The sequence below is a fragment of the Puma concolor genome, chromosome B2 (genome assembly GCF_028749965.1).
Source record: "Puma concolor isolate L17-30 chromosome B2, mPumCon1.1.hap2, whole genome shotgun sequence".
Classification (NCBI taxonomy): Eukaryota; Metazoa; Chordata; class Mammalia; order Carnivora; family Felidae; genus Puma; species Puma concolor.
In genome coordinates, this window is record NC_141671.1 from 34,591,316 (window position 1) to 34,617,283 (window position 25,968).

At 56.5% G+C, this 25,968-nt stretch overlaps 1 protein-coding gene across 6 annotated transcripts in view; it reads left to right on the forward strand.

The window, feature by feature from the left end:
• Positions 1-25,509, forward strand: part of ANKS1A (ankyrin repeat and sterile alpha motif domain containing 1A) — a 179,471-nt gene extending 153,962 nt beyond the window's left edge. For 2 of the 6 annotated variants that reach the window (XM_086706644.1, XM_086706646.1), the window contains 11 exons: positions 12,206-12,304; positions 13,119-13,271; positions 13,384-13,491; positions 15,189-15,353; positions 17,056-17,181; positions 17,405-17,476; positions 17,651-17,737; positions 18,336-18,473; positions 19,939-20,109; positions 20,409-20,507; positions 21,122-22,715. In XM_086706644.1, the coding sequence (XP_086562770.1) occupies positions 12,206-12,304; positions 13,119-13,271; positions 13,384-13,491; positions 15,189-15,353; positions 17,056-17,181; positions 17,405-17,476; positions 17,651-17,737; positions 18,336-18,473; positions 19,939-20,109; positions 20,409-20,507; positions 21,122-21,241 (1,338 nt within the window). In that variant the 3' untranslated portion in view covers positions 21,242-22,715. The other 4 variants (XM_086706647.1, XM_086706649.1, XM_086706645.1 and 1 more) reach the window with 3 other exon arrangements.
• The last annotated feature ends 459 nt before the right edge of the window (positions 25,510-25,968 follow it).

Below are 25,968 nucleotides of genomic sequence, written 5' to 3' on the forward strand. Positions count from 1 at the left end.
ACGTGCTCCCTAGGCTGATCGGGCTGACACCAGACCCTGGGAGACAGGGCCCAGGAATCTAGCTCCTGCCTCTGCCGGCCAGCCCACCACACTGGCTTGCTCATCACAGCCAGTTCCGTTTTTCACCGTAAGTCTTGTCCACAGGAAATGGGCTTTCTTAGGACAAGGGAGGAAATGCATTTAATCAGCACGGAAGGAAGGTAATTGGTGATTGGCGAGTTTGAAGCTTCAAGCGTGCCGGTGCAAGTCTCCATATCTGGGGACCAAGCCTGACCTCCCTTCACAGAGGTGGCAGTGGAGTCAGTGATGGTGCTCCACATGCTGGAGTGTTAGGTGGGTGTCAAAAAACTGTTTTTGAAGAATGTCTGATGTGGGCAGACATTGAGTGAAGGAATCAAGACACAAAAATCCATATGCAACATGATCTTAACTTTCAAAAAAGACAACATCTCTGCACAAGAGATGCAAAGGAATAAGCCAGAACGTTTTCAGTGGTTATCTGAGGAGGGCTGTGGATGGCTTTATTCTCTTATTTGGAACATAAGAGATTTTCTGCATTTCCTACAACGAATGGATCCAAAATCAGAAAAGCAAATAATGCAGGTGTCTTAAAGATCTTGATGGTCCAGCTGGGAAAACAAGTCACATAAAGCAATAAAAACAACCAAGCGGCCAATTGTTAAGTACTATGGTGAGGCGTGTAGGTGCTGCAGGAGCACAGGGGAGGAGAACCCGCCTTCCCAGGCATGGACCCAGTGCCCGCGCTGAGCTGGCTCACAGCCCTGGGCATACTGCTGGTCAGGGCTCAGATGGGGCTGTGAGGCCCAGAGGGTGGAGACACTGCCAGTGAGGGGCAGGGCCGGGATGCTAGCCCAGATCTGTCCCAACTTTGAACTCCTGGGTTGCACTTGCTGTCTGAGGGTCTGCAGAGGCTGTGGGCTTGGAAAGACACAGGCAGAGGAAAGGCGAGTGTGGGGCCTGAGCCATCTGCGGTGAGTAAGGAGGCCAGTGTAGGGAGTGCAGTGAAGGGCAGGCCACTGGCTGGGCAGGAAGGGTGGGCTGGGCTCGACTGCAAGGGGCCTTGACAGCCACGCGATGGGAGGCCGTCGGGTTGTTCCCCTCATCGGGCAGAGAGGCCCTGGCGTCGGGGTGCACCTTAGATGACAGGGCATGGTAGAGAGGGCGCGTGGTGGGTGCTGTGCTGGATGACAGACAAAAGGAAAATGGAGACGAGTCTGGCAGCCAGCGGAGGATGGGTTAGACACAGACTGAGGCACAGGCCCGTCACCTCTTACAGCCAGCATCGTCACGGAGGCCTCTTGCTCCTCCCATCAATTTATTTCTCCACAGGCTTCCACCACATACGGATAGGCTCCTACTGTTTTCCTGTCTGTTTCTGAGACCAGGCCACCTTGTTCCAGTGTGTTGGGGAGGGATGACCAGTGAAGAGGAGCGAGCCCTGAGAGAGCCGAGAGGCATAGGCTTGGGGAGGAGGTCATTCTTTTTTGGCCTCCGTGACGTTTCCAGCCTGACCCCCAGACCCCGGAGCTTCTCTTCCTGTGTGCTCCCCGCATTAGCTCCTCACTCCTTAGCCCCAGAGGCCGGCTTTCTGTCCGCAGTGGGGCCATGCCCTTGGGTTCCTACCCTGGCTTCCCAAGCTCCCTCCCTCTGCGTTCTTCTCTCTCGGGCTTCAAGGGCCCTCTTTGGCCTGGGCAGGGGTGCCCTGGCACTGCTGTCTGGATGCCTCCCTGCCTCGACTTCCTCTCCACTTGCCCTAGCCCCCTCTTCTCCCCACATAGCACTCTAACTGCTAGCATTCTCTGTGCCCCAGAGTGAGACAGGGCCCGAAAGGGAGGTTTCCTCAACTGGGGGCCTCGGGGGGTCAGTGGAGCTGGGCTTTAAAAGGAATACTCTTGGACAGTGTGGATCCTGCCTCCTGGACTGACTCAGTTCTGTGGTCACTTAACTCCTCGCGGGGTCCCAGGGGTTGACTGACATGCCACCAGATGCTTCCTTGTCTCCGCTGGGCCCTTTTACCTTGAGACGAGGCAGGCTCACTCTGGGCCTCTTTCCAGGCCGCGTACCCTCTTGCTCTCCCTCTTCCTTTCTCTCTGCCAGATGGTGTGGAGTTCTCCGGGGTAGAGGTGACAGCAGCTGGAGTCCCACTGTGTTTGCCCCCACTTGTGTTCCTTGTGTGCTCTGTCCTTCTCCAGCCGCCTTTACAGTGGAAGAAACTGAGAACTGTTTTCATGTCTGTGAACTTAACTAACTGCCCTTGAAGATGTGTGCAGCAGGTGAACAGCTCCTGTTCTGTAGCTTCTGGCTGCGGACATCTCAGTGTGAGCAGCAGCAGGGGGTTCTGTGCTGGCCCCTCAGAACGTCCGAGTGTTCACGTATTCCAACCCCCAGCAGTGTGCATGTGCAGGAAGTGAGGCGTAGGGGGCAGGGCCCCGGGGTCCATGTGTCTCTGTCAGAGGCACAGACCTCCTCACACACCACGTGTCAAAGTTCAGGTGTTCCCAGGCATCCCTGAAGCCCACCCGTGGACTCCTGGGGTCCACAGACACCACACTGAGGACTCTTGGACTCAGTCATTTGCCCAAGGTTGCTCCTCAAGCACACGGCTGAGCTGTCCTAGAAGCAGGTATCCTAGGCCCAGAGTGGTGCCCCCACCTCCCACTCTAGTCCCACACCTGCTTGCCCAGGAACATGCTGTGTCTGGGCCTCGTGCTCAGTGTGTCCCCCCAAAGAAGGGGCCTGGGAGCCAGTGAGCTAGGCTAGTGCTACCTGGCATCACTTGCAGGCGCCCGTCTGGACCAGGCAGACCATTCCATCCACCCCCTGTGTGTTGGGGGCCACTCGACTTCCAGAAGGCTGGAAAAAGCTGCTGGAATCAGACCCCAGTGAGCTCTTGGCACTGAAGCCCTTCTGGCCCTGCAGCTGCCACCACCACGGGTCGGGGATGGTAGGTATCCCTGCCTCGTGTTCTCAGTGAAGTTGAGCAGCTTGCTGAGGCCACACTTAGGTGAACTGGGGGGCAACGGCTCAAGAGAAAAGTTGAGGTTCTACTTACTTGCAGAGGGAATCAGGGAGTTGGGAGATGTGGGTTTCCCTCCAGGTCCCCTCATAAGATTTTGGGCAGGTTGTTCTGCGCCCCCATATGTCCCCCTGTCCCTTGGCGTCTCACTTGACTGCCTACTTCATGGGGGCATAAGCTGTGAAGGGGACACACTGTTACCTGTGGTGACACGTAACAGTGACCGAGACCAACTACAAACGTAAGAATGTAAGGCAGCAAGGCGGCATTTTCTCTGCAGTGGAGGCCAGGTGGCAACCGTGCTCTGTGGGAATCAGATTGGCCTTGTCCTCAGACCCATGAAGACGTAAAGCTTGCTCTGGGTGGTCTTGGGACCGAGCCCTTTGACCCCAGGCTGACTTGGGCCTGGGTAACTTACGCTGTTTATTTGGGGGATGAATGAAGCACCTTGACCTCAGATAAGGCTCAGGTGTCCAGGGGCAGCAGGCAGCAGATGGATGGAAGGATGCTGTGCTGGTACAGGGAGAATGGGAACACTGAGAACTGGCTCGGGAGGACAGGGGGCGTAGGGGTGTTGTTTCCGTGAAACTGGGAGGCGAGTCCCGGACTCTTGTGCTGTTGCCCCAGCCTTGAGGACCCTTCTGAAGTTGGCGGGCGGAGGGGCCTCTGGCTTCAGAAACGGGACTTGGTAACATTTGTGCTTCTTCCTCATCTTCTGTAGAACTGGTTGCATTTGTCACCTTCAAGTTCTGTCTCTCCGGGTGAGGGCAGGTCTGTGCTGCAGGGGGCAGGGGGTGACCAGGAGAGTAGCGGGTGTGGGTCAGGGCTGGGCCGCTCTTGTTGCTGAGGGTGTGGAGCTGGGGGAAGGTGCCCGTTTGGGAAGTGATGTGACACAGCCCCAGTCGGGAGGCAGCGGGGCCGGGCCAGACAGAGGCGAACAGAGAAACACGAGACTCGTTGAGCACCTGGTCCCTGAGCGCTCAGCACCATGGGATTCGTTATTTAACCTGCGAAGCAGGAGGGCTTGATCCTATTTACAAGGTTCTAACTTTCTAAGAACCTGGAGCAGCGCAGTTGGGATTTGAACTCAGTTCTTACTCCAACGGGTTCTTACTCCTTTATGCCACAGCTGCCTTGCATATGGTAGCTGGCACACGGAAAGCCCTCAGTCCCAGAAACGGTGAATGTCTGAGATGAAAGCGGCCACGCTGAATACAGAAATGAGGCCTGAGGGGCGGGCCAGGCAGAAAGTCTGGAAATCACTTAGGGGCAATGATAAACCTTCTTGGGAGGCCAGTCCAGCACCGCTCTGCCCAGGAGACACTCTTCCACCAGACCATACCCGCCTTTGTTTGAGTGGGGGCCGGATCCCAGAGGGGTGGACGTTTGGTCGTCACTGGGCCCAGAGGTGGATGCCCAGGTGCACTGTCATCAAGCCTGCTTTCTCACATACTCCTGTGTTGCACGCACACCTTTCCCTGTGACATTTAACGGACTCTCGTGACCAGCTGCAGTGACTGCACACGCTCCAGTACATGGGCGCCCCGTGATTTAACCCGCCACTGGGCACTTTGGCTTCTCTGCCGCAGGCAGGCTTTGGCGGTTCCCAGGACACGTACCGGCCACAGCGATGGAGCCGTTCCGTGCACGGTCACCTGGGGCGCAGGTTGCTGAACACGGGGCCCTGGTCTAAGTCAGGCCTGTCTTCTGAGGCTGGGGGTGTACTGAGTAAGCACACGGGTACCTGCACAGGTGGACCAGGAGCAAGAGGGGGCGAGCAGACCCAAGCAGTCTGAGGCCCGAGGGGCCTGGCAGGGGAGAGCGGGAAGGATCTTTGGGAGGGGGGCAGAAAGTGAGTAGGAGGTGCAGGGCTTCGTTGCTCGCTTGCGGCTACACCAGTCTGGGCTTCCCCTCCAGGCTGCCTGTGGGCCCTGCCCTCCTGAGAGGGCAAGGGCTGAGTTTGAGCGTGGTGGAGAATTTGCAGTGTTTGCGCTTCAGAGACTTAAACTGCTCGAACTGCTGGGTCCTGGATCCCCAGCTGACAGGAGGGGGAGCGGGTATGGCAGCCCCCGGAGAGCCCGGCTGACCTCACGGTCTGCCACGGAATCAGGGCCCCAGCAAAACAGTGACCAGAACGGGTGCCAGGGGTCTGCCCAGCGCCTCCGTGCTGAGGGCTTGTCTGCCTTGAGGAGGGACTGAAACATCCCTTGGCCTTGCGTCTCAGCGATGGGCCTAGGGTAGAGCCTCACCTCCCACCTGTCGGGGCTTGCTGGTGGCAGACCCCCTTTCTTGCCCTGAGTGCTACCCTGTGCCTCAGGAGGGGGGCAGAGCACCATGCCATGCCTTCATGACAGGCGTGGGCTGGGGCTTCTGTAAATCGTTGATCCTCAGGTCTGGCATCAGCTTCCCAGGCCCCCCTCCAGTAAGCCGGGCTCGTGCCTCTGCATCCTCAGACCCTTTGCCAGGGGCATGCTGAGCCCTGTATGCCTGGAAACAAGTCAGGAAGGGTGTTCAAATAGGGTGAAGTTCAAATGACTGCCCTCTCTCCGCTTTGGTTCTTCTCTGAGCTGGGAAAGAGGCAGCTCTGTAACCTGAATACGGCAGGGACAGGGCTATGTGACCTCAGGCAAGTCAGTCCTTTGCTGAACCTCAGCTTCCTTGTGACGAAAAGGATAGCTTCCCTCTGCCCTGAGCAGGACCAGCTAACTCCCAGGCACAGCCCTCCAGCCCAGGCCCACCTTCCCACTTCCATCTCCTGGAACTTCTCTCTGCTCCCAGGCAGGGTGGCTTTTGTCACAGCTGCCTATACCTGTGCTGTTCCCTCAGTTGGGGAGCTCTTGACCCACTTCTCTGCCCTCTTCCCACCTCCCTGTGAAACTCCCTCTGGACCCCACCATCGCTCCCCCCCAGCTCATACGTCCCTGGGGCTCCCCTTCCCCACCCCAGCACGCCCCCACCTCTCCCCAGACCTCATCCTCTTCCCTCGCAGAGGACTCCAAAAGACCACAATCATGGAGTCAGCAGCACTGGTTTTGGCTGTTCAGCCTCTTCTTTTTATATCCGTGTTGTTGCCTCCAAAGTATCCTTAGTCATTCAACAGATTTTTATTATGCGCGGACAACATGCCAGGCATTGCCCTAGATGCAGGTGGTGGCAAAGCCGTGAGACAGGCACCTCTGGCCCGTCACAGCCTCAGGACCCTCAGCCAGCAGCTCCGTGTTTTTCCCTTTGGCTGAGAAGCGTCCACTCCAATGTGCCACACTCCAAGTGTTCCCTTCTTAGGTCTTTTCCACTATTTGTTGAATGAAGACATGCCCGGCAGTTAAAGAAAATTCCAGCAAAATATTGACAAGTGTGATACCTCTCAGGATGCAAAAGGATCTTTCCTTCTCCTGAAGTCATATGGTCAGGAAGACTCTGAAGATAATCAGAGACCCCTGGAGGGCCAGAGAAAGCTAGAGAGAAAGGACTGGGGCCCTGCAACAGCCCTTTCCTCCGCCTCCGCCAGGACTCTCCCCACGACTCCCAGAGGCAGTTCCTGCTGTCCGTACTCCTTCCCTTCCCATGGCCCCTGTCTTCCCCTCTGTCCACACATCCACTGAGCTACGCGCAGGATCTGGGCCTTGGAGACCCCGCTTAGCACCGACGCGCCCCTGTTGAAGGTGCCATCTTCTGCGCCCATTGGTGAGGCCAGTGACAGATACTGGTAGGAAGGAGAGGCCTTTCAAATAGATTGAGCTGAAGGAGAGTGAAAGTACCGCCACAATAGGCACGGCTCCTCGTTTGTGCCTTCTCAGGGAAGGACACCCAGGAATGATGGTGTATGATTGTGCAAGTCAGTCCAGGGGCATGCTTGCCCCAGCTGAGCTCTGATGGGCCGGCCTCTCCCTGAGTCAGCCTGTTCCTGGGCCCAGGGCTTGGGCTGTGTACGCAGAGGCCTGGGCCACATCCTGACCCTGCTTCTCCTTCACTGTGAGGCCTCGGCAGGCCTTCCCCTCACCCACTTCTAGGGGCCCACGCAGCGCTAAGAGTTGGGATTCCATACAGGTGGAAGCACTGCCCCGGCCCCGGAGGTGGAGGGCAGGGAGGCGGGAGGGAAGTTCTATGTAGGGACCCTAGTTCCAGAGCCCGAGCGTCCCCAGCCCTGGGACGGCTTCCCTGCTGCTGCTGGTAGGTACCTTCCACGCTTTGCTTTGTCTTCAACAGAGCCCACCTCCCTAAACAAGTAGAAGGAGCCTGGAGTGTGACTTTGGAGCTCATCAGAGGGACGTTTAACTGTCCTTCTGCAGCTCACAAGCTCCGTGACCTCGCATATGTCACTCCCGCTCTCTGAGCCTCAGTTTCTTTCAGCAATGTGGGCACTTCCTATCTCAAAGGTTTTTGGGCAGCTTTTTTCAAGCGATGAAGGCAAAGTCCCCGCACAGTGCCAGGACGTGGTCAGGACTCGGGTTCACTGGCATCTCTTCATGTCACCTCCCCCACAAAGACCAGCAGAAGGTGCACTTACTGTGCATAGTGACCCCGACGACCGCTTCTTGCTGCCCTCTTCCCTGGATGTGTAGAGAGCAGGATGTGGCCAAGAAGGTGGGATCCTGGCACCGCCACTGGCCGTGAAACCTGGTTCCTGGCCTGTAAAGTGAGGAGCCGTAGTCAATGCCTGCCAGCTGGTTGCAAGGAGGGAGGAACAGGACAGGGAATGGCTGAAGCAGAGCCCTGGACGGGGAGGCACTGGTACTCTGTCCCTCCTCTGTCCTCCTGTCCTCCCTTCCTCAGGGACTGAACCCAGTCAGGCTGAGTGTCGACTAGTTACATGTTTCAGATTTCTCCTAGAATTAGAAACTTTTTCAAACCTAAGAAAACCGGGGCACTTGGGTGGCTCAGTCAGTTAAGCATCCAACTCTTGATTTCGGCTCAGGTCCGGTTTGTGAGTTCAAGTCCCGAATCGGGCTCTGTGCTGATAGTGCAGCGTCTGCCTGGAATTCTCTGTCTCCCTCTCTCTGCCCCTCCCCTGCTCACACGCACGCTCTCTCTCTCCCTCTCTCAAAAATAAACGAACATATAAAAAATAAAATCTAAGAAATCTCTATTAACTGAAATGCTTAGGCCAATGAGCTGTTCTGCTTTCTTAGCTCCCTAATTGCTGGCTCGCAACAGGGCCTGGAAGATAGCAGCCCTCGGTATAAACATTAACGTGATAGAAGGTAAAGTAAAAAGTCTCTTTTCCCCCACAGCCCTTCTTGTGAAGATGGTTCCAAAAGGCAGTGGTCCCTTCCTCCCTTTAGTAAAGAGGGTGTGGAAACTTCCAGGATGTTTCTTGCCTTTGAGGATTTGTAACACCTCGTAGTCACCACGCAGGCTAATCCGAGAGGATGTAGGTGTGGCACGTGCAGGAAATGAGGAGACCCTGCCTGCACCCTGGACATGTTCTGGCAACTACCTGCTTTGATTTTCCGTCACATCCTTTACTTTGGTTTGGTTTATCTCTGCCTCTTTCTTCTCACTGGCGCATACAGCCCCCTAGTCCTCTTGACGGGTTAATGAAGGCCCTGTCTCCAGCTGGATCCGGTTTTCCCGGTTGTCAGCCTTCAGTTCAGCTTTAATGTTGCCCTAAAACCGTGTGAAGGGTTATGAGTAAATGTGGGGATACGGTAGGATTTCAGAAACTCCCTGCAGTGCTGTCATCTCTGAGGTGCCCCAGTCAGTCCAGTGCGTGTCCTCACCAGGTGAGGACTCATCGTCAGGCAGCGTCTGGGCAAGAGGCCACCTCTCTCTGCCTTTCCCGTCAGCACACCGTAGATGTGGGCCCAGAGGGACTGCAGGAACTCAGGGTGGTGACTCCTGACTTTGGGGTGACTCAGGAACTGGCTTCAGACCTGGAGAGAGTGGTACCCTTGTCGCACAGAGTCTTCTACAGGCCCACGCCTCCCTGGTGCCCCTGCGAAGGGGTGTGTTCTGTCTGCAGCCCGAGCAGGAGAGCTTCCGGTCTGGCTTCAGAGCTCTCTCCCCGGGCTCTCTTGAGCCTTGGAAGGGGTCCTCTGTGGGGCAAAGGTTTTTGTCACCATGCACGGGCTCCGGGGGGGCTGCTGTGCCAACATGCACCGTGGCTCAGGCACAAAGGCGAGATCGCCCCAGGTGAGGGTCTGCATGCGCTGGCCCGAGTTGCTTAAATAGAAATAGAAAGTCCAGAAAGAGTCCCAGAAACACATAAATTTAGGACACAGCAGAGGTCACTTCAGATTGGTAGAGAAAAGACAATTCATTAACGAAATGGATAGCTTGCTGCCTAGGAAAAAAAATAACTGAATCCTGACTCTTGAACTTCACTTAAAAAAAAATTGTAGATTAAAGATTTAATGGTAAAAATGAAACTAAAATTACAGGAAGAAAATATGCAAGAATTGTTTTTAAAAATCTTGAAGAGGGGAGGTCTTTCTCAGCCTGACAGAACTAAGCTCTGTGGGATATAGGTACAGACCAATAGATTTCTGCATGAACAAAGCCAACATGAAAGTCAAAAGAGAAGTGACAAACTGGAAAAAACGAATGTCTATTTCCAGATAATAGATTAATTTCCTTACTTTTATTTATTTATTTTTGAGAGAGAAAAAGCACTTATCAGGGAGGGGCAGAGAGAGAGGGGAGAGAGAATCCCAAGCAGGCTCCACACTGTCAGCACAGAGCCCAACGTAGGGCTTGAACCCACGAACCGTGAGATTATGACCTGAGCCCAGGTAGGATGCTTAACCGACTAAGCCATTCAGATGCCCTGATTTCCTTAGTTTTTAATATATTTCTACAAATCAAGTACAGAAAAAATCAGTACCTCCAGAGATAAACACCCAAAGATATAAAGGGATAATTGCTGGAAAAGGAGCTATGGATGTCCCCACACATGTGGCCCCAGAGCGTATGGACAAGACAGCTGGGCTGAATCCCGGCTCCGTGCTTACATATGTGTGACCCTGCAAGTTGTTCATGCTCTCTAGGCTCAGCCTCCTGAGCTGTAAAGTGGAGGTAACGATAGTCCCTTTTATTAAATGGGTCACCAAGTCTAAAGCCTGTAGAACATGGAGTGGGGCAGGAATCACAATGTAAATACCTGACAGATAAGGAGCGCCTAGGGTGGCTCGGCTGGCTGGGCATCCAGCCATTGGTTTCAGCTCAGGTCGTGGAATCAAGCCCTACATCAGGCTCCGCCCTGAGCAGGGATCCTGCTTAAGATTCTCTTTCTCTCTCTCCCGCTCGCACACGCACACGTGCTCTCTCTCACTCAAGTAAAAAATATAAATAAATACTTCACAAACCCTGAAAAGGTGCTGGAGCTTCCCCTGTGAGTGGGGTGCTTTTACAATAGGAAGTGTGCAGTGATAAGCCATTTCTCTGCAATTGTTGCTGACAGTGTGACAAATCTAGCACTCGTGTCATTGATGGGAGTATAAATGTGTGTTAGACTTCCAAACACACATATCCTTTGACCAAGCAGTCTCTCTTGATAACTATCCCAGAAATGATGCACATATGGGGGTATTCATGCAGTACTATTTGTAAAAGCTGGAATTGGAAATAGTCATCGTGCAGCAGAGACCTAGTTAAATAATTTGTAATATGTCCCTAACCTGGATGATCATGCGGCTTTTAAAAAAAGAGGCAGGTCTAAATATCCTGATGTGAAGCAGCCTCCTGTATACCTGTACCTCGTTTTATTGTGCTCCGCTTTATTGCACTTGGAAGATCCTGCATTTTTTACAAACGGAAGAAGGTTTGTGGTAACCCTGCGTCGATCAAGTCTGTCAGCGCCATGTTTCCAACAGCATTTGCTCACTTGGTGTGTCTGTGTCGTATTTTGGCAATTCTTGCAATCTTCCAAATTTTTCTTTATTATTATTTTATGGTGATCTGTGATCAGTGATTGTAACTCACTGAAAGCTCAGATGATGGTTAACATTTTTTTTTAGCAGTTCTTTGTAATTAAGGTATGTACGTTTTTTAGACATAATGCTATTATATACTTAATAGACGAGATAGCATAGTAAACGTAACTTTGGTATGCCCTGAGAAACCAAAAAATTCACTTTACTCACTTTATTGCTGTGGTCTGCAACCAAACACATGAGATCTCTGAGGTATGCCTGTATATTAAGTAGTAAGAGTAAGGTGTTGAACAAGATGTACAAGAATTCCGTTTGTGAGAGAAGGAAACTGGCCTCAGAGGGACATCCAGAAAAGTGGTACCAGTTGCCTCTATGTTGGGGGGGGCGGTGCTGTGGCTGAAGGTGGGGCAGAACGCGTGAGTTTTCATGGATCATAATCTGAAAAAACTTACCTGATGACGCTACTGTGAGGCATAAAGCCTCATCATAGAGGTTGGGGACAGGGAGCAGCCAGGTCTTAGCCCGACCGCCAGATGTGTGGCCTCGGCAAGTTCCTGACCTCCCTGCCTCCTTTTCTGCATCCTTAACACGAGGATGAAAAGGATCCACTGCACAGGGGCGTGAGTGTGAACTGGTGTGTCCGGGTCACAAGCTCTGGGGCCTGTCATCTAGCAGGCAAGTGCACAGTGAGCACCAGACTTCCCTCTCCTCCCCGTCAGGGGTCAGGTTCATGGCCCAACTCTGGCACCCCCCCAGCTCCCGGGGCCAGAAGACTTTCTCTGACCTCTCTCCGCTTTGACACTCCTCTCCTCCCTGGGTTGAGGCTGGTTCCTTGGCTGACCACCTGACGTGGCTGTCGCAGCCTTCGAGTTAGGAAAGCATGTCTGTGAGGAAGCTTGGGCTGGTCCACCCGCCCTTCACCTCGGATAGTTGTGGAACCCGCCCCCGAGAAGCGTGTGGACACAGAGCAGGGCCAGGGCTGTGCCTGGACCTGGACATGCCGGACCCCGCCCCGGGTTCGGCTGTGGCCCGCGTCACTGCCCTGTGCACATTCGGAGTCCTGGCGCTGCCCAGCCCGCCGGGGGGCCACTCGGGCGGGAGTGGGCCGTCTGGGCAGACTTGTGTGCTGTGCACCTCGGACTCCTGCCTACACAAGACTCTTGCTGCCTGGCCCGGCCTCCCTGGGGAGCTCGGGGTCTCCGTCCCTCTCAGCGCTCGTGCTAGAGGAGGGGCCACGCAAGGCTGCCGTCAGCCACCCGTTCACGAGGGTGCTCACGTGAACCTCTTCTGCTTCCAGGGGCCTAACGTGATGGAAGAGCAAGACCTGCGGGAGATTGGCATCAGTGACCCACAGCACCGGCGGAAGCTGCTCCAGGCGGCACGGTCCCTGCCCAAGGTGACCGCTGACAGCTCGGTGGCCTCAGCCTGTGCCGAGACAGGGCCCTGTCCCCGACGCCACCTGGACCCAGAATAGGGAAGGAGCTTGGCTCCAGGGCATACAGATGGCCACAGGCTGTCTGTCTCTCATTCTGAGGGACACGGCGGGCAGCACAGAGGCCTGTTTACTTTCTTGCCAAATCCCCGGGCCCGGAGAGTCAGCAGAGACTAAGGACAGTTGGGGACCCGGTACAGGCTCTGGGGGGAGGCTCCAGACCCCTGCCCAGCACAGGAGCTGGTGCCCACAGGTTTGGCCTGTCACCTGGAGCCTCTTGGGGTCTTTCCTGACTCACCGGAGACCAGGCCAGCCTGCACCGACCCCTGACGTCAGCCCCTCCCCAGGAAAGGCAGAGAGGTGCTCGGGGCGGCAGGGGAGGCAGTTTTTCCCTGGGGGAGCCAGGGGCTGGTAGGCCCAAGCCTCTCCCCCTCGACTATGGTGGTGCTAAGTCCAGGGTACCCAGAGCTGGGGAAGCATGAACAAGTCCCAGCAGTGGGGCCAGTGCCTACTTCACAGGAACATACCATGTTGTCCCACCAAGTCTGTGACCTTGTCATAGCTCAGTGGGAACCCCTCTGCAAACCTTTCTCCCATCGAGCTGTACCCACTAGGGCCGTCTTCCCCAACCCTGGAATGCTCCGGTGACGCCAGATGGGGGAGCCGGGACCAGAGCAGTGGTACAAAGGGCTGTGTGAAGGGAGGAGACTCTGGTCCTCTGGACTTTTGTCCCATGAGTGCTGAGATGTCAGTCCTACTGCCCCTTCTTGCCCCACAGGTGAAAGCTCTGGGCTATGACGGCAACAGCCCCCCATCAGTGCCCTCCTGGCTGGACTCCCTCGGTCTGCAGGACTATGTCCATTCCTTCCTGTCGAGTGGCTACAGTTCCATTGACACTGTGAAAAACCTCTGGGAACTGGAGCTTGTCAACGTGAGTGCAGCCTCTGCTCAGGCTGGGCCTGACCCCCGAGGGTGCGGCCTGGGGCTGGGAGGAGAGCTGCGGGCGCAGGTGTGGCCTGACCCCTCCTCTCACCCCTGCCCAGGTCCTGAAAGTCCACCTGCTCGGCCATCGCAAGCGCATCATCGCCTCCCTCGCAGACAGGCCCTATGAGGAGCCACCCCAGAAGCCCCCGCGGTTTTCCCAGCTGAGAGTGAGTTGGGGAGGGGTGGAAAGGGATCGGTGGGTGTTCTTCATATTGCTAGGAATTAAAGAAAATTCTTGAGAGATTCTTTAGAGACACTATGATCTCTGTAGTAGAGGAGTGAACGATCCTTCCCCTCTTGTTGTTGGACCAGTTCTGCCCCTGGGCCCAAGGAGCACAGAGCAGGAGTTGTTGGGCTGGTCATTTATCAATTACATGCCTCCCATCTACATCAGAAGCTTGACGGGGCCTATAATAAAGGGTTCTGTTTAAATATATGTAGAAAGTAAAATGTTAGAAAAAGTAGCAAAGCAAATACCGAAATCCCAGCAGCTGCTGGTGACAGAGCCAGTGGGGCAGGCAGGGCGCAGGAGGAGCCCCCTTTCCAGCAGTCTGACGTGAACCTGAAACAAGGCTTGAAATCCACAGCGGGACCTGTGCCCTCCCCAAGTCTTTGGAAGGAAAATCCCTGCACTGGGGTGGGCTAGAGAACCTGTGGTTTTATTTATTTTTTTAATAAATTGTTTTTAATGTTTACTTACTTATTTTGAGAGAGAGAGAGAGAGAGAGAGCACAAGCGGAAGAAGGACAGAGAGAGAGGAAGACACAGAATCCGAAGCAGGCTCCAGGCTCTGAGCTGTCAGCACGGAGCCCGATGAACGGCTCGAACTCACGAACAGTGAGATCATGACCTGAGGTGAAGTCAGATACTTAACCGACTGAGCCACCCAGGCGCCCCTGATTTTATTTATTTTTAAGTGTTTGTTTATTCTGAAAGAAAGGGCTCGCGGGCACGCCCGTGTGAGCACAAGCAGGAGAGGGGCCGAGAGAGAGAATCTCAAGCAGGCTCCACACTCAGAGCAGTGCCTGACAAAGAGCTCAATCCCATGTCCCTAGGATCATGACCTGAGCCAAACCCAAGAGCCACCCAGGTGTCCTGAGAACATGTGGCTTTAAAATCCTCATGGATGCTCTGTGCTGAAGCCAGATAATCCCTGACTGCAGGTTGGACTCTGAGGGCCCACGCTGAGGTCTGGGACAGGCTCTGTTCCCAGACCTGTGAGACTGAGCCCCTGACGAGCACTGGGCCCTGAGCAGGGCCCTCCGAGCCTCAGCCCATGGACGGCAGCCTCACGGCCTGGGCGTTACACAGGAGATCGGCCTGAGGAGCCAATGCACAGCTGACATTCAGTCATGAAGACCTGAGGAGACAGGGCCTCAGGGTGTTGACTGGCAGCCTGTGTATTTTCTCAAAAAGAGCTTTGGATTTGGCCACGGGCCCCAGAGATCTTCAGTGAATTGTGACCGATGATTCCATCTTTGCTGAATATCAAAGTGGCTTCCCAGCCCTGTAACCATCCCTTTCTCCGTGTGGCTTCAGGCCAAGGAGGGCGCAAGTGAACTGGGGGTGCCCCCCATGGCTGCTTGCCCGCCCTGCTTGTCGCCAGGGCTTCTTGACTCCGGGAAGAATTTGGTTGGTTTGACTGTACCTGGGCTGGGCCCAGAGGCGAGGTTCCCCACCGGCTCCTGGCCTGGCGTGCCATCTGTTTGGTGCCTGCTTGGTGTTGGTCCTTAGCTTAATGCCCTTTCTGACGGGCACACCTGCCCATGCGGGGCCCTAACCAGCCCCAGGACTGGCTGACACCTCCAGTCTAGGGACTGATCTGATGGGTTCCAAGGTTTACCTGGGTTTCTCTCCGCTGCAGTGCCAGGACTTGCTCTCCCAGACATCATCCCCGCTGAGCCAGAATGACTCCTGCACTGGCCGCTCCGCTGACCTGCTGCTGCCTCCTGGGGACACGGGCAGGAGGCGGCATGACAGTCTTCATGACCCTGCGGCATCTTCTCGAGCGGAGCGCTTCAGAATCCAGGTGGGGCAGGAGGGGAGCTGTGAACGGGAGTCCCCAGACCCCTCCACTGCCCCTGTGTCCCAGCGTCAGCAGCAGGAGGAGGACCCCGCCTCCTCCCCCTCAGCCCCACCCAGCCTGTGTCTGGCGTCCAGCCCCGAGACTCCTCGGCTGTGACCACCTGGCTGTGGTCAGCTGCCACTGCGAGGGCCTTTCCTGTATCTAATGTGGCCTCAGAAGTTCAGATCCACTGTCTCCTCTTTGACTACAGCCTCTCTCTTCCAGCCCCTCAGGCTACTGGCCCTGTTTTGCCGCCTCTTGGCCGCTTCTTGGCCCCCTCTTGCTTGTCCTGCCTGTACCCCAGAACTGCTTTCTCCCCTCCTCATCTCCACACCCTGCACCCTGCCTGCCCAGCAGAACTGCAGCCTGGGTCAGACCCTGTTCTTCCTGGTACATTTCTGCAGCCCGGTGTCGGGCGCAGCTGGGAGACACATGTGGCTGTGCCATCTACTCTCACAGACCCACCAGCCGCTGCTGGGCCCTAGGCCGCCCTGAAGCCCTTGCCCTAGGTTGGCCCCATCCTGCACTCCTCGCTCGCATCTGACAGGGCATCGCGTTCAGGGCTCCCGGATGTATTCAGGTCTCACCTGTCCGGCTTCCTGCCTTGCACAGATTCCAGGCTTTGTCTCTTATCCCCCACCTTGGCCTGCTGGTCAAAAGATTGACAGGTGTCCCTCATCCCCTCCCACCCCCCCCACCCCCCACCGCTAAGGTGAACTTGAAATTCACTGCTTTTTCCTCTCTCCCTTTTTTTTTAAGGTTTTATGGAGAGAGAGAGAGAGAGAGAGAGAGAAAGAGAACACACAGCAGGGAGGGGCAGAGAGAGAGGGAGAGAGGGAGAATCCCAAGCAGGCTCCGTGCTGTCACACAGAGCCCGACATTGGGCTCGATCTCATGAACAGTGAGATCATGACCTGAGCCGAAATCCAGAGTCGGATACTTAACTGCCTGAGCCACCCGGGCGTCCCTGCTTTTTTTCTCTTGCTCATACTTCTCCTCTCCAGCACCTGCGGATTTCCTTCACCTTTCACCAGCACAGCCATGACTTTGACGAGATTGGAAAAGCATGTTGTCCAAAAGTTTTAGTTGCTCCATATGAGGAGACTTCTGCACAGTGCTGGGAATGGGGGTCATAAATGTTTCCTAAATTTCTTCCCGCCTCCCCACTTCTACCAGTGCCCTGGTAGAAGGACCCCGTCACCTAGCACCTGGATTTCAGTGGCCTCCTACCCTCTCCCCCACCCCAGCTTCCACCTCAGGGAACACTACAGAAGGTCTCCCTAGCACTGGATACTTGCCCACCCCAGAATCACGTGGGGTGATCCCTGACTTGGATGTGAGGCTCCCAGGGACCTGGCTCCTGCTCCCCATCCTTCATGCTTTGTGCTTGTTTTCTCCTCTCTGGTTTTAGTCATTTCCCGTCTCCACCTCAGAGCCTTCCTGACTGAGCCTGCTCTCAGGTGGCTTAGGTCCTGCATCTCTGGCGGGGATGGGCCTCACCTTCGCCACAGTGCCTCTGCATGGTTTGTCTGTCCCCTGCCCTCCCCACCTGCTCTTGAATCCCTTGTAGCTGGCTTCTTTGCCCTTGGGTGGGCTGGAGCTCGCAGAGAGCCCATGAGTTCCTCTGGAGTGGGCAAGCAGACCTGTGACCCTGCGTGTTCTACAGGAAGAGCACCGCGAGGCCAAGCTGACCCTTCGACCCCCCAGCCTGGCTGCCCCCTATGCCCCTGTGCAGAGTTGGCAACACCAGCCGGAGAAACTCATCTTCGAGTCCTGCGGTTATGAAGCTAATGTGAGTTGCCCCTGCTGCCCATCTCTCCTGGCCGGGACCAGGGCTCCAGTGCTGTTCTGTACGTCTCAGACGCCCCCAGCACCTAGGGAGAAGGGGGGCCTCCCAGCTAGGATGGGGGAAGGGAGTTGGGAGAGGAAACCCTTTGGCTTGGTCCCAAATTGGTTGGGTCGCCCTGCATGATAACACAGGACTTCCTAAGCCCGGTTACTGCCTGCTCCTTCAGTATCTGGGCTCCATGTTGATCAAAGATCTTCGAGGGACAGAATCCACCCAAGACGCCTGTGCCAAGATGCGGGTAGGTTGTCCGGGGGGGGGGGGGGGGGGAGGGGGCCGGCTGGGATAGGAGGCATCAATTTGCAGCCACCTGGGCCCTCCCACGCTGTGTACAGGGGGAGGCCGGGGCCTGCGGGATCCAAGGGGTTTGGCCTTGAGAAGGGACATTCACAGGACAACTCCTTGTTTCGCATAGAAATCCACCGAACACATGAAGAAGATCCCCACCATCATTTTGTCCATCACGTACAAAGGTGTCAAGTTCATCGATGCCTCCAACAAGGTGTGCTTCTCACAAACACTATTGGTGGGAGGGGACCCCTCCCCCCATGCCTCACCCCCCCACAAGCTGGGCGTCATACCTAGGGTGTCCCCAGCCCTGTTTATTCCTCTTCATTGCTACCACCTCGCCCAAGTGCTTGCCACTCGGCTGCCACACATCCTGATCCCAGGACCCTGCCCTCGTGACAGGCGACTATTGTCTTCCTCAGCATGGGTCCTGTGGGCCTCTTACCTGTTCACGGGCCCTTCACGGTGTGATTCTCTTCATGAGCAAAGGGCTCCCCCGACACCCCGCACTTGGAACCCCACCCTCCTGATACCCTCACCCTCCCCGCCTTGCCCCCCCCCCCGGGCTGGAGAGCTGGTGGTCAGATGTGAACATTTTACTCCCTCGGTTACTGTGATCATAGGTGGAAACCTCTAAACCTAAGTCAGGCGAGGTTAGACACTGTCCCCGCCCCCACCAAACAAATCGGAGAGAGAAGTAGTGGCATATTCGGCTACACCCCGGGCAGGGACGGAGAAAGGTGGGTGACATAAAGGGGCTGAGGTGTGCCTCAGGGGGCCCGAGAATTCCAGACCCTGCTTTCCCCCGGCAGAACGTCATCGCGGAGCATGAGATCCGGAACATTTCCTGTGCGGCCCAGGACCCAGAGGACCTCTGTACCTTTGCCTACATCACCAAGGACCTGCAGACCAGCCACCACTATTGCCATGTTTTCAGCACGGTGGATGTGGTGGGTGGAGTCCCAGCCCTGGGCACGGCCGGAGGGGGCCTGCATCCAGATGGCCTCAGTGCAGTGCTGTCCTGGTGCATGGGTGACACCTAGCAAACGTTTTGGTTCCGAATGAGGCCCCGGGACCCATCCAGTCCAGTCCCTCTTATACAGTGAGGAGACTGAAGCACACAGAATGAGAGGCGCATCCAGGGTTCCAGTGACCAGGCTTTTCCCACTTCTCCCCAGGTGTTTCTTAGGTCAGCCAAGGTCTCCCCCAGGCTCTTTGTCAACCCACCACCCTATCCTCTATCAGCAGTCTCCCTGAAACGTCCTCTGTCTCCCTCTTGGGGGCAGCAGTACCCTCCTGACATGGCCGTCGGCTTCCTTCTCCCAGATTCATGCCCAGGCTGGGCTCTGGTGCCCAGGGACAGCGGTGCAGCAGGGACTCCCTCTGCCCGGAGACAAGGCCCCCGGCCCTCTCCTCATCCCCTGTCTTCTGTCCAGATCCCTGCCGTCCTTGGGGAGAGCAGCTGGTTCACAAGTCTCTGTGGCTTCTGGAACACAGACGGCTAGGCATCCTCAGCCCCGGGACCTCAGTGCTTGCTCCCGGCCCGGCATGAGACTCGGGGCTCTGCCGCTTGCTGGCTGTGCCGTCTTAGAAGTTCCCTCTCCCCGGCTCCTCATCCCAAAAGGGGCTATAATGTGACCGGCTTCATGGGGTTGTCTTGAAGGTTACGCGAGCTCATCTACCCCATACTCGTAGTTCCTGGCACTTCCCCTGTAGCTCACATTTTCCACATCCAGTCATTTCTGCCGTAACACAACGTACGTGCTTCTAACAATCAACATGCTACATAAAGTCACACAATAAACACCAGGGAGGATCGAACTGGGGACACAACACTCAGAAACTTTATCAGTGACACACTAGAAAAGATAGGAACCTAATAAAAACACCGGCACCGCTTTGTTCATGTTAAGTGGGTTAAGGCATACATAGGTGTCACAGCTGGACCCTACCTTGAGAAGGACCTGAAGTTGGCCGCCCCCGGCGGCCCATTTGCCAGGGGAAAAGAAGGCAGAGAGCTGGAAAGAGAGACACCCGGATGGAAGGACAGGGTGCAAGGAGGGTGCGGGGCGGCACAGCCAGGTGGTGAGGTGGCAGGCCCCGGGGTCTCCGGGGAAAGCTGAGACGCCGGGTGGAGACGGCGCGGCTGGGCCTGACTGGCGGGCCAGCTGGGTGCGGGCTTGGTCCCCTAGTATTTACAAAGTCCTGCTTGAGGAAACAAGACGTGTGTGATGCTCAGATTGTTCCCCAGCGTTATCGGTCACTTTGGGACAGATTTTTGTTTTCAAGCCCAATGTTCTGAATTGGCCGAACCCTAACCTGCTCAGGGCTGTGAGGCCGGGGCAGAGGTTCGAGCAAACGGATGAGGTGGCTCTTCAGTCTCGTGTGCTAAAGTCATGCTCCGTCTCCTCCCAGAATCTGACCTACGAGATCATCCTGACGCTGGGGCAGGCGTTCGAAGTGGCCTACCAGCTGGCCCTGCAGGCCCAAAAGTCCAGGCCGATGGGGGCCTCCGCTGCCGAGACGGTTGAAACAAAGTCTTCCAAACCGGTGCCTAAGCCTCGGGTTGGCGTGAGGAAGTCAGCAGTACGTGGGCCGCGGCCGCCAAGAACCCCCCCTCCCCGGGATTCGAGGGCTTGGGTGGGGGGGCTCCAGGAGGGTCTTCTCGTGCTGCGGCCGGCCGGCCCCTTGGGGAAGCACCGTTATTTCCTCTCATGGGAGGTGGACAGCTGTCCCCCTCCCCCACCACGGGCTTCTGTCCCCTCCCTTGCCAGGCACCACCAGGGCCCAGCCGGTGGCCGGCGTGGGGCTGCAGAGAGCGTGGCCCGCAGCGAGCCCCCAGTAACGTCACCCTGTGTCTGTGTCTGCTTTGCTCTGCGCCCCAGGTGCCGCTGCCCCCCGATAGTCGCTGTTGTTACTGTCACACCTGCACCACCCATCGTCCTTCTTACCTACCGCTGCCGTCTGTTAGTCCTGGAGTCAAGGTCTTTACAGCTCCTGCTGTCTGTGTGTCAGTCTCCCCGAAGTGACCGTGAGCTCTCTGAGACACTAGTGGCCTCCCCCTCTCTGCCTGCGTGACATTCTTTCCTGAGCTCCCCCTCCCTCCCCGCCATCCCTGTCTGTGCTTTAGCTCTCTGTTTCTCTGTGTGTCCTCTCTCCAGAGGGGCGCTCCAATGGGGCGCCCATTGTGGTCCTGCCCAGGGTGCGCTCTCTGGTCCCACCTGAGGGGCCTGAGGCTTGGAATTTCCCAGCCCCTCGCCCCCCTTCCTGTCACCCTCAACAGATTTGGGGCTTCGAGCCTCACGCTCAGGTCAGGCAAGGCTCCTTTACCTGAGCAGCTCTGAGAAAGCCATGGGAGAAGTTGTCCCTGAAGAGGCCTGGAGGTGGCCCTCCCATGATGCTCCAGGGAGGGTGCCGCTTCTGCCACCCTAGCCCCAGGGAGCTTGCTCTTCGAGGAGAACAGGGGCTGCCCCTCGTGTCCCTCATGCTGGCACGACGCCAGCGCGGCCCGGGCGGGTAGGAAGGACAGCTGGGCCCTGTTGTCCCCCGGCCAGGTACAGCGCGCCCTCTCTGACCCCTCGCCTTTCTTCCTTGGCAGCTGGAACCGCCCGACACGGACCCAGATGCCCAGTCCCATGCCAGTGTCTCCTGGGTTGTGGACCCTAAACCAGACTCTAAGCGGAGCCTCAGCACCAAGTATGAGACCACTATCTTCTAACCGCCCACCCCCTGTCTCCACTAGTCTCACTGTGCCTTGCCATCCGACCTCTGCTCTTCTCAGCTCTCCTTCCGGCTGCCCACCCCCGGTGGGCCCTGCTCTCCTCCCGGGCAGCAGCTCTAGACCCTGCACACTCACAGCTCGTACCCAACACCACCGGACACTGTGAAGTCCCCCCTTGGGCGAGGACAGCTTGGTGGGGGAGGGGGTGAGTTGCCTTTGAGGTGGGCACCAGGAGGGCTCAGGGGGCCCTGTGGCACCCAGGAAGCCTCAGCGGGCAGGCACTGTGAATCCTGAGGGGCGGGCGGTCTTCGAGCAGAGTCCAGACAGCACCCTCTGACTAGGCTGGGCGCTCCGTCCGCCCTCCTCTCCTGTCTTCCGTGCTGAACCACAGCCGGGAGCCGCGGCCGGGAGCGAACTGTCCTTTTGCACCTTTCCTGACACAACCAACCACTGTGACCACCTGGTGCCAGAATCCCCTCGCACTCCGCTCACGGCTGGCCTGCGGCCCTGTCCCTCTCTCCTCTGCCGTAAGGTGCTGGTCTCCCTCCAGTGAGAGCCTGAGCTCGGCGATGCGTCTTGACTATTGTCAGACTGCGTTCTGTGAGGGCCAAGGTCCTCGGGCACAGGCCTGACTCCACAGCATGGAGCTCTGAGCATCTGAACACCCGCGGGCCGGCTTCCCTCGGCAGGTCTCTGGGTCCCGATGAGTCTTCCGCTCCGAGGAACGGGACGGCACATATGTGGTCGGCCCTCGTGTCTTCACCAGTGAGTCACAAGGCCCGCCCTGGAGTCTAGCTCACCGAGGAGGAAGGCCTTTCTGTAGGACCCGGCAAGAGGGAGGCCTGTGCCCTGCACACACGGTGCACCTTCTTCCCTCACAGAACAGAGCCGCTCAAGGACAGGGGCCTGGACCGAGCCACTCCCATTGTCATCCAGGGGCTGACACTTCTCCACAGTGTGGGGGTCAGAGCTAGTCAGCCGTCACCTGGTCCTTCCCCGTTCGGCCACCCGCAGCCTCTTGACTCCTCCGAGGGGGTAGGCCGTGCGGTCTGTTCAGCAGCAGCGGCTGGGATCCTGGAGCCGAGGCTTTGAAGAAGCCCCGCCTTTCCGGTGAGGGCAGATCAGCTCAGATGGCAGGAGACGGGAAGGCAGCAGTTCCAGGAGGAAGCAGTGCAAACGTAGGATAGTCCGGTAGAGGAGCCAGGAGGCGACAGCGATTATTTTAGAGCTGAAGCCCCAGTCGATAAACCGGGGTGGGTGCCTGTGCCGGCCTGCCTGTGCTTGTGCCTTCCAGAGCAGACGTGCTGAGCCAGAGGCGGCCGTGGGCCACGGGCGCTCGGAACAGCCACGAGGGCGCTCAGGGGAGGCTGTGAGGGACCTTCTGCTCTGCTTCCATGTTTCCTTTCAGTTTCCTCCACCTTGTGCAGGCCCCTTTGGTTAATCCTCTCCTCCCCCCGTTGTGTTTGCTTCTGCCAAGCTGAGCCACCGAAGGAGCCAACTGTGCCGCGGAAACACAGACGTGGGGAGCACAGGCTCCCGCCGCCGCCACCGCCGTGTCACCTGCGCTTTGAGGACCCAGGCCCAGCCTCTGCCTGTAGCAGCTCCTCGGGGCTGCTTGGCCTGGACCTGCCACCACCAGGTCTCACAGAGCGAGCTGCACTCCAGGCCTCGAGCAGATGAGACTGGAACTCCAGAGAGTCAAGAAGTGACTTGTCCAGAGGATGTTTTTTAATAGAAAAAAATTTTCTATAAAATGAATTTTTAAGACTTGGCTCAAACCTCTAGGTTAAACTGCCAATCTTTAGAGAAATGGCCATCAGATCAGAGGACAGGGTACCTGAGATTGGCTAAAAGGCCAGTCTGTCCAGGCTTCTGTCCTCGGGATGGGACCTTGGTGTGGTCCGGTAGGGTGAAGAGAAGGCAATGGCCCATGGGTGAATTGAAAGCAGGCACAAGTGGGCAAAATTGAGTAGGTCTGTTAGAGTCTTTTCAAACCCAGCCAAGCAGGTTGCCATTCCTTATGAACTGCACGACTTCTTGTCCCGTCTAGAGCCGGACACAGCCTCAGCAGTGAAAACACAGCCTTAGGGGTACCCGGCAAAAGGAAAGACTTCCAGTCCGTTTCTGGGGTTCCAAATGTGAAGGCCCAGGGGCCAGACGGAGCTGAGCGAGCAGCCCCTGGTGCCACGAAGTCTGAGCCAGCGCCCGGAGCTCTGGGCCGCTCCCCAGCCTCTGACCTGGCGGTGGTCAGAGCGCCGGCCCACACGCTCTCTGGCGACCTCAGACTGCCTGAGTTCAGTTGGAGAGAAGCAGCAGCTTTGTTTTGGGCATTAATGGGTAGGTTAGCTAAGACTGCTACCTGCCAATTTGTGATTTGTCTAATCGGGTCTGTGTGATTAGGACTCACTTTGATTCTCTGAATTATTGGTTCGACTGTTGTATTTCAGCTGCTGGATTCATCCCTGGCTCTAAGTGTGGAGAAGGCTATATTTAGCCTTCTTGGGTGACAGTCAACTTGATTCTCCCCCAGCGTGGCCTTCAGGGCAGGCTGGGGTCCTGGTGCAGCACTGCCACTTAAGCCCTCCTGCTGGCTTGCTTTGCTTTTTAATTTGGAATCTGCTCTGTGCTCCCTCCTCAAGTGGCGAAGGGAATGGGGAGGGGGGTGGGGGGGACAGAGCGGTTCCTGTGAGGCTGAGGCAGGGCCAGGTCAGCTGCTTGCCCAGTACCTTCCAGAGTAGGGAGCGGAGAGGAGGCTTTTCTCCCGCCGGTGATTCAGCAGACCTCACGCTCTGCTGGCGCGGTGCAGGCCGCTCCCGGGACCAACATTCCAGGTTCGGTGGCACTTCTTTCCCAGTGAAGGTGGTGAATTGAAATTCTCTGGTGGTTCTGTGCAGGGAGAGTGCTCTTGGGCACACTCAACAACCCCTGCGGTTGGCCAGAAACGGAAAGCCTGGCCCCGTCCTCCTGCTGACTTGCTCTCTGCCTGCCACCGCAGGCCCCGCCAGTCCCCTCCTCTCTGGAGCAGAGGCGGGTAACACCCTACTTTCCGGTACTAAACAAGGACCTCGACACCCGGACGCTTGGCTTCACTTCCCACTTCTTCCGAGGCCCGTGAGCTTCCCATCGGCGGCCGCTGTGCGATGTCCCTCCCGCCCCTGCCGGCCTCGAGCCTCTGACGGAGGAAACCCGAGGGCCGTGCTAGTGCCGGCACCCTCGCCTCCACCCGCGGACGGCCTGGCCTCCCCCAGTGCGCCTCCCATGCGGGAGGCCCCAAAAGAAAACTGTGTAGACACTACGATGAGCTGCTCAAGCTGTCTTTTTGTTTTTAAATCCTCTGTAGGTGTTTCCTCCCCTTGAAGCTGCTATATCCTTATTTATTCAGGGTGTTGTCATGTTGGAAAGCCTTGGCTAGTCTGCTCCGGCGCTGGGTTTCGTTCTGAGATCGGTTTCTTTCTGAATAGTCAAGAAGGGTAGGGACTGGATCTTTCTTTCCTTCTTACTTTTCCTGTGGGGCAGGTACTCTTCCTTCCCTAGAAAGGGATAGTGTAACTTTAAGGACAGGCTTCAAGCGGAAAAGCCCCTGCTTCTGCACTTCTCTGAGTCTCGCTGCGTTTTCTGAGCTGTGCAGGAGCCCTTTCAGGCAGGACTGGAAACGGAGTCAGTACCTGGCACCGGCCTCAGGTTCTCTGCTTGCTTCTTTCCCTCTCGCCGCCGGTCTCGCCGCCGGCTGGCTGCTCTGAGCAGTAGGACCCCCTGACAGGCTCTGCATTTGCAAATGCTCCACATCCCTCTCTGGTCTGTAGCACCGGATTCTAGAGGGAGTCCCTGAGAAGCTTCTGGCTGAGCAGGCAGCAAACATAGTTGCAGTCGTTACATTAGAAAGCTAGTCTGACCTCGGTCTGTTTCCGAAATGCCCAGACCTGCAGAATGACTGTCAGATGCAGTTCACAAAAGTGTTGTTGCTAATGGTGTGGCAATGGGACTGAATTGTAATAAAAATGTTATTTAATCTTTGTCTCTGTATTTTGATACTTGAATGAATTCCCCTTTTATTTTACTGTACATATAATTGTTAATCTGATTTTGTCCGAATTACGAACATCTTGTGGTACCAAACATAACCGATCTGTGCAACAACATAGACTGACCTCACTACATGAGAGAGAGTGTAAATATCCCTGGGCTTCCAGCTTTGGTTTTGTTATTTTCATAACTGTACAACTTAGAACAGACTGAATTAATAAAGGAGAAGCAACATGAAACCAGCCTTACTTTTGGGGAGTTTTTGAACTGGAAAGCTTCTTGATTGTTTTCTGGCAGGGCAGCACAGGCCGTCTGCCGGCTCTGGCGGGGGTGGGGGGGGGGGGAGTCAAGCATCCCACCGGTGTGTGGGGTGTGGGTGCGGGGATTCCGCTCCGGCTAGCGTGCCTCAGCGGGAGGCTGCCAAGGATCACCCGTCGTAGTTGGCCCTGTTGAGCTGCCAGGCCTCGGTGACTCACCTTCCCTCCTTAGAACAGCTTCTCTGAAGCAGGGGCTGCATTCTGGTTATGGCCACAGCTCCTGCGTCCTTGTCTGGGCCTGTCAACCCACAAGCGTTTATTGAATGTCTGTACAGGACCGTGTTGGAGGATCCCGAGCCCTGGACCAGACGTGTCTCCCTCAAGGAACTTAGTTTTAGACAAAAACTAGCTACCGGCCCGAGCCACACTGGATGGTCCCTTGAG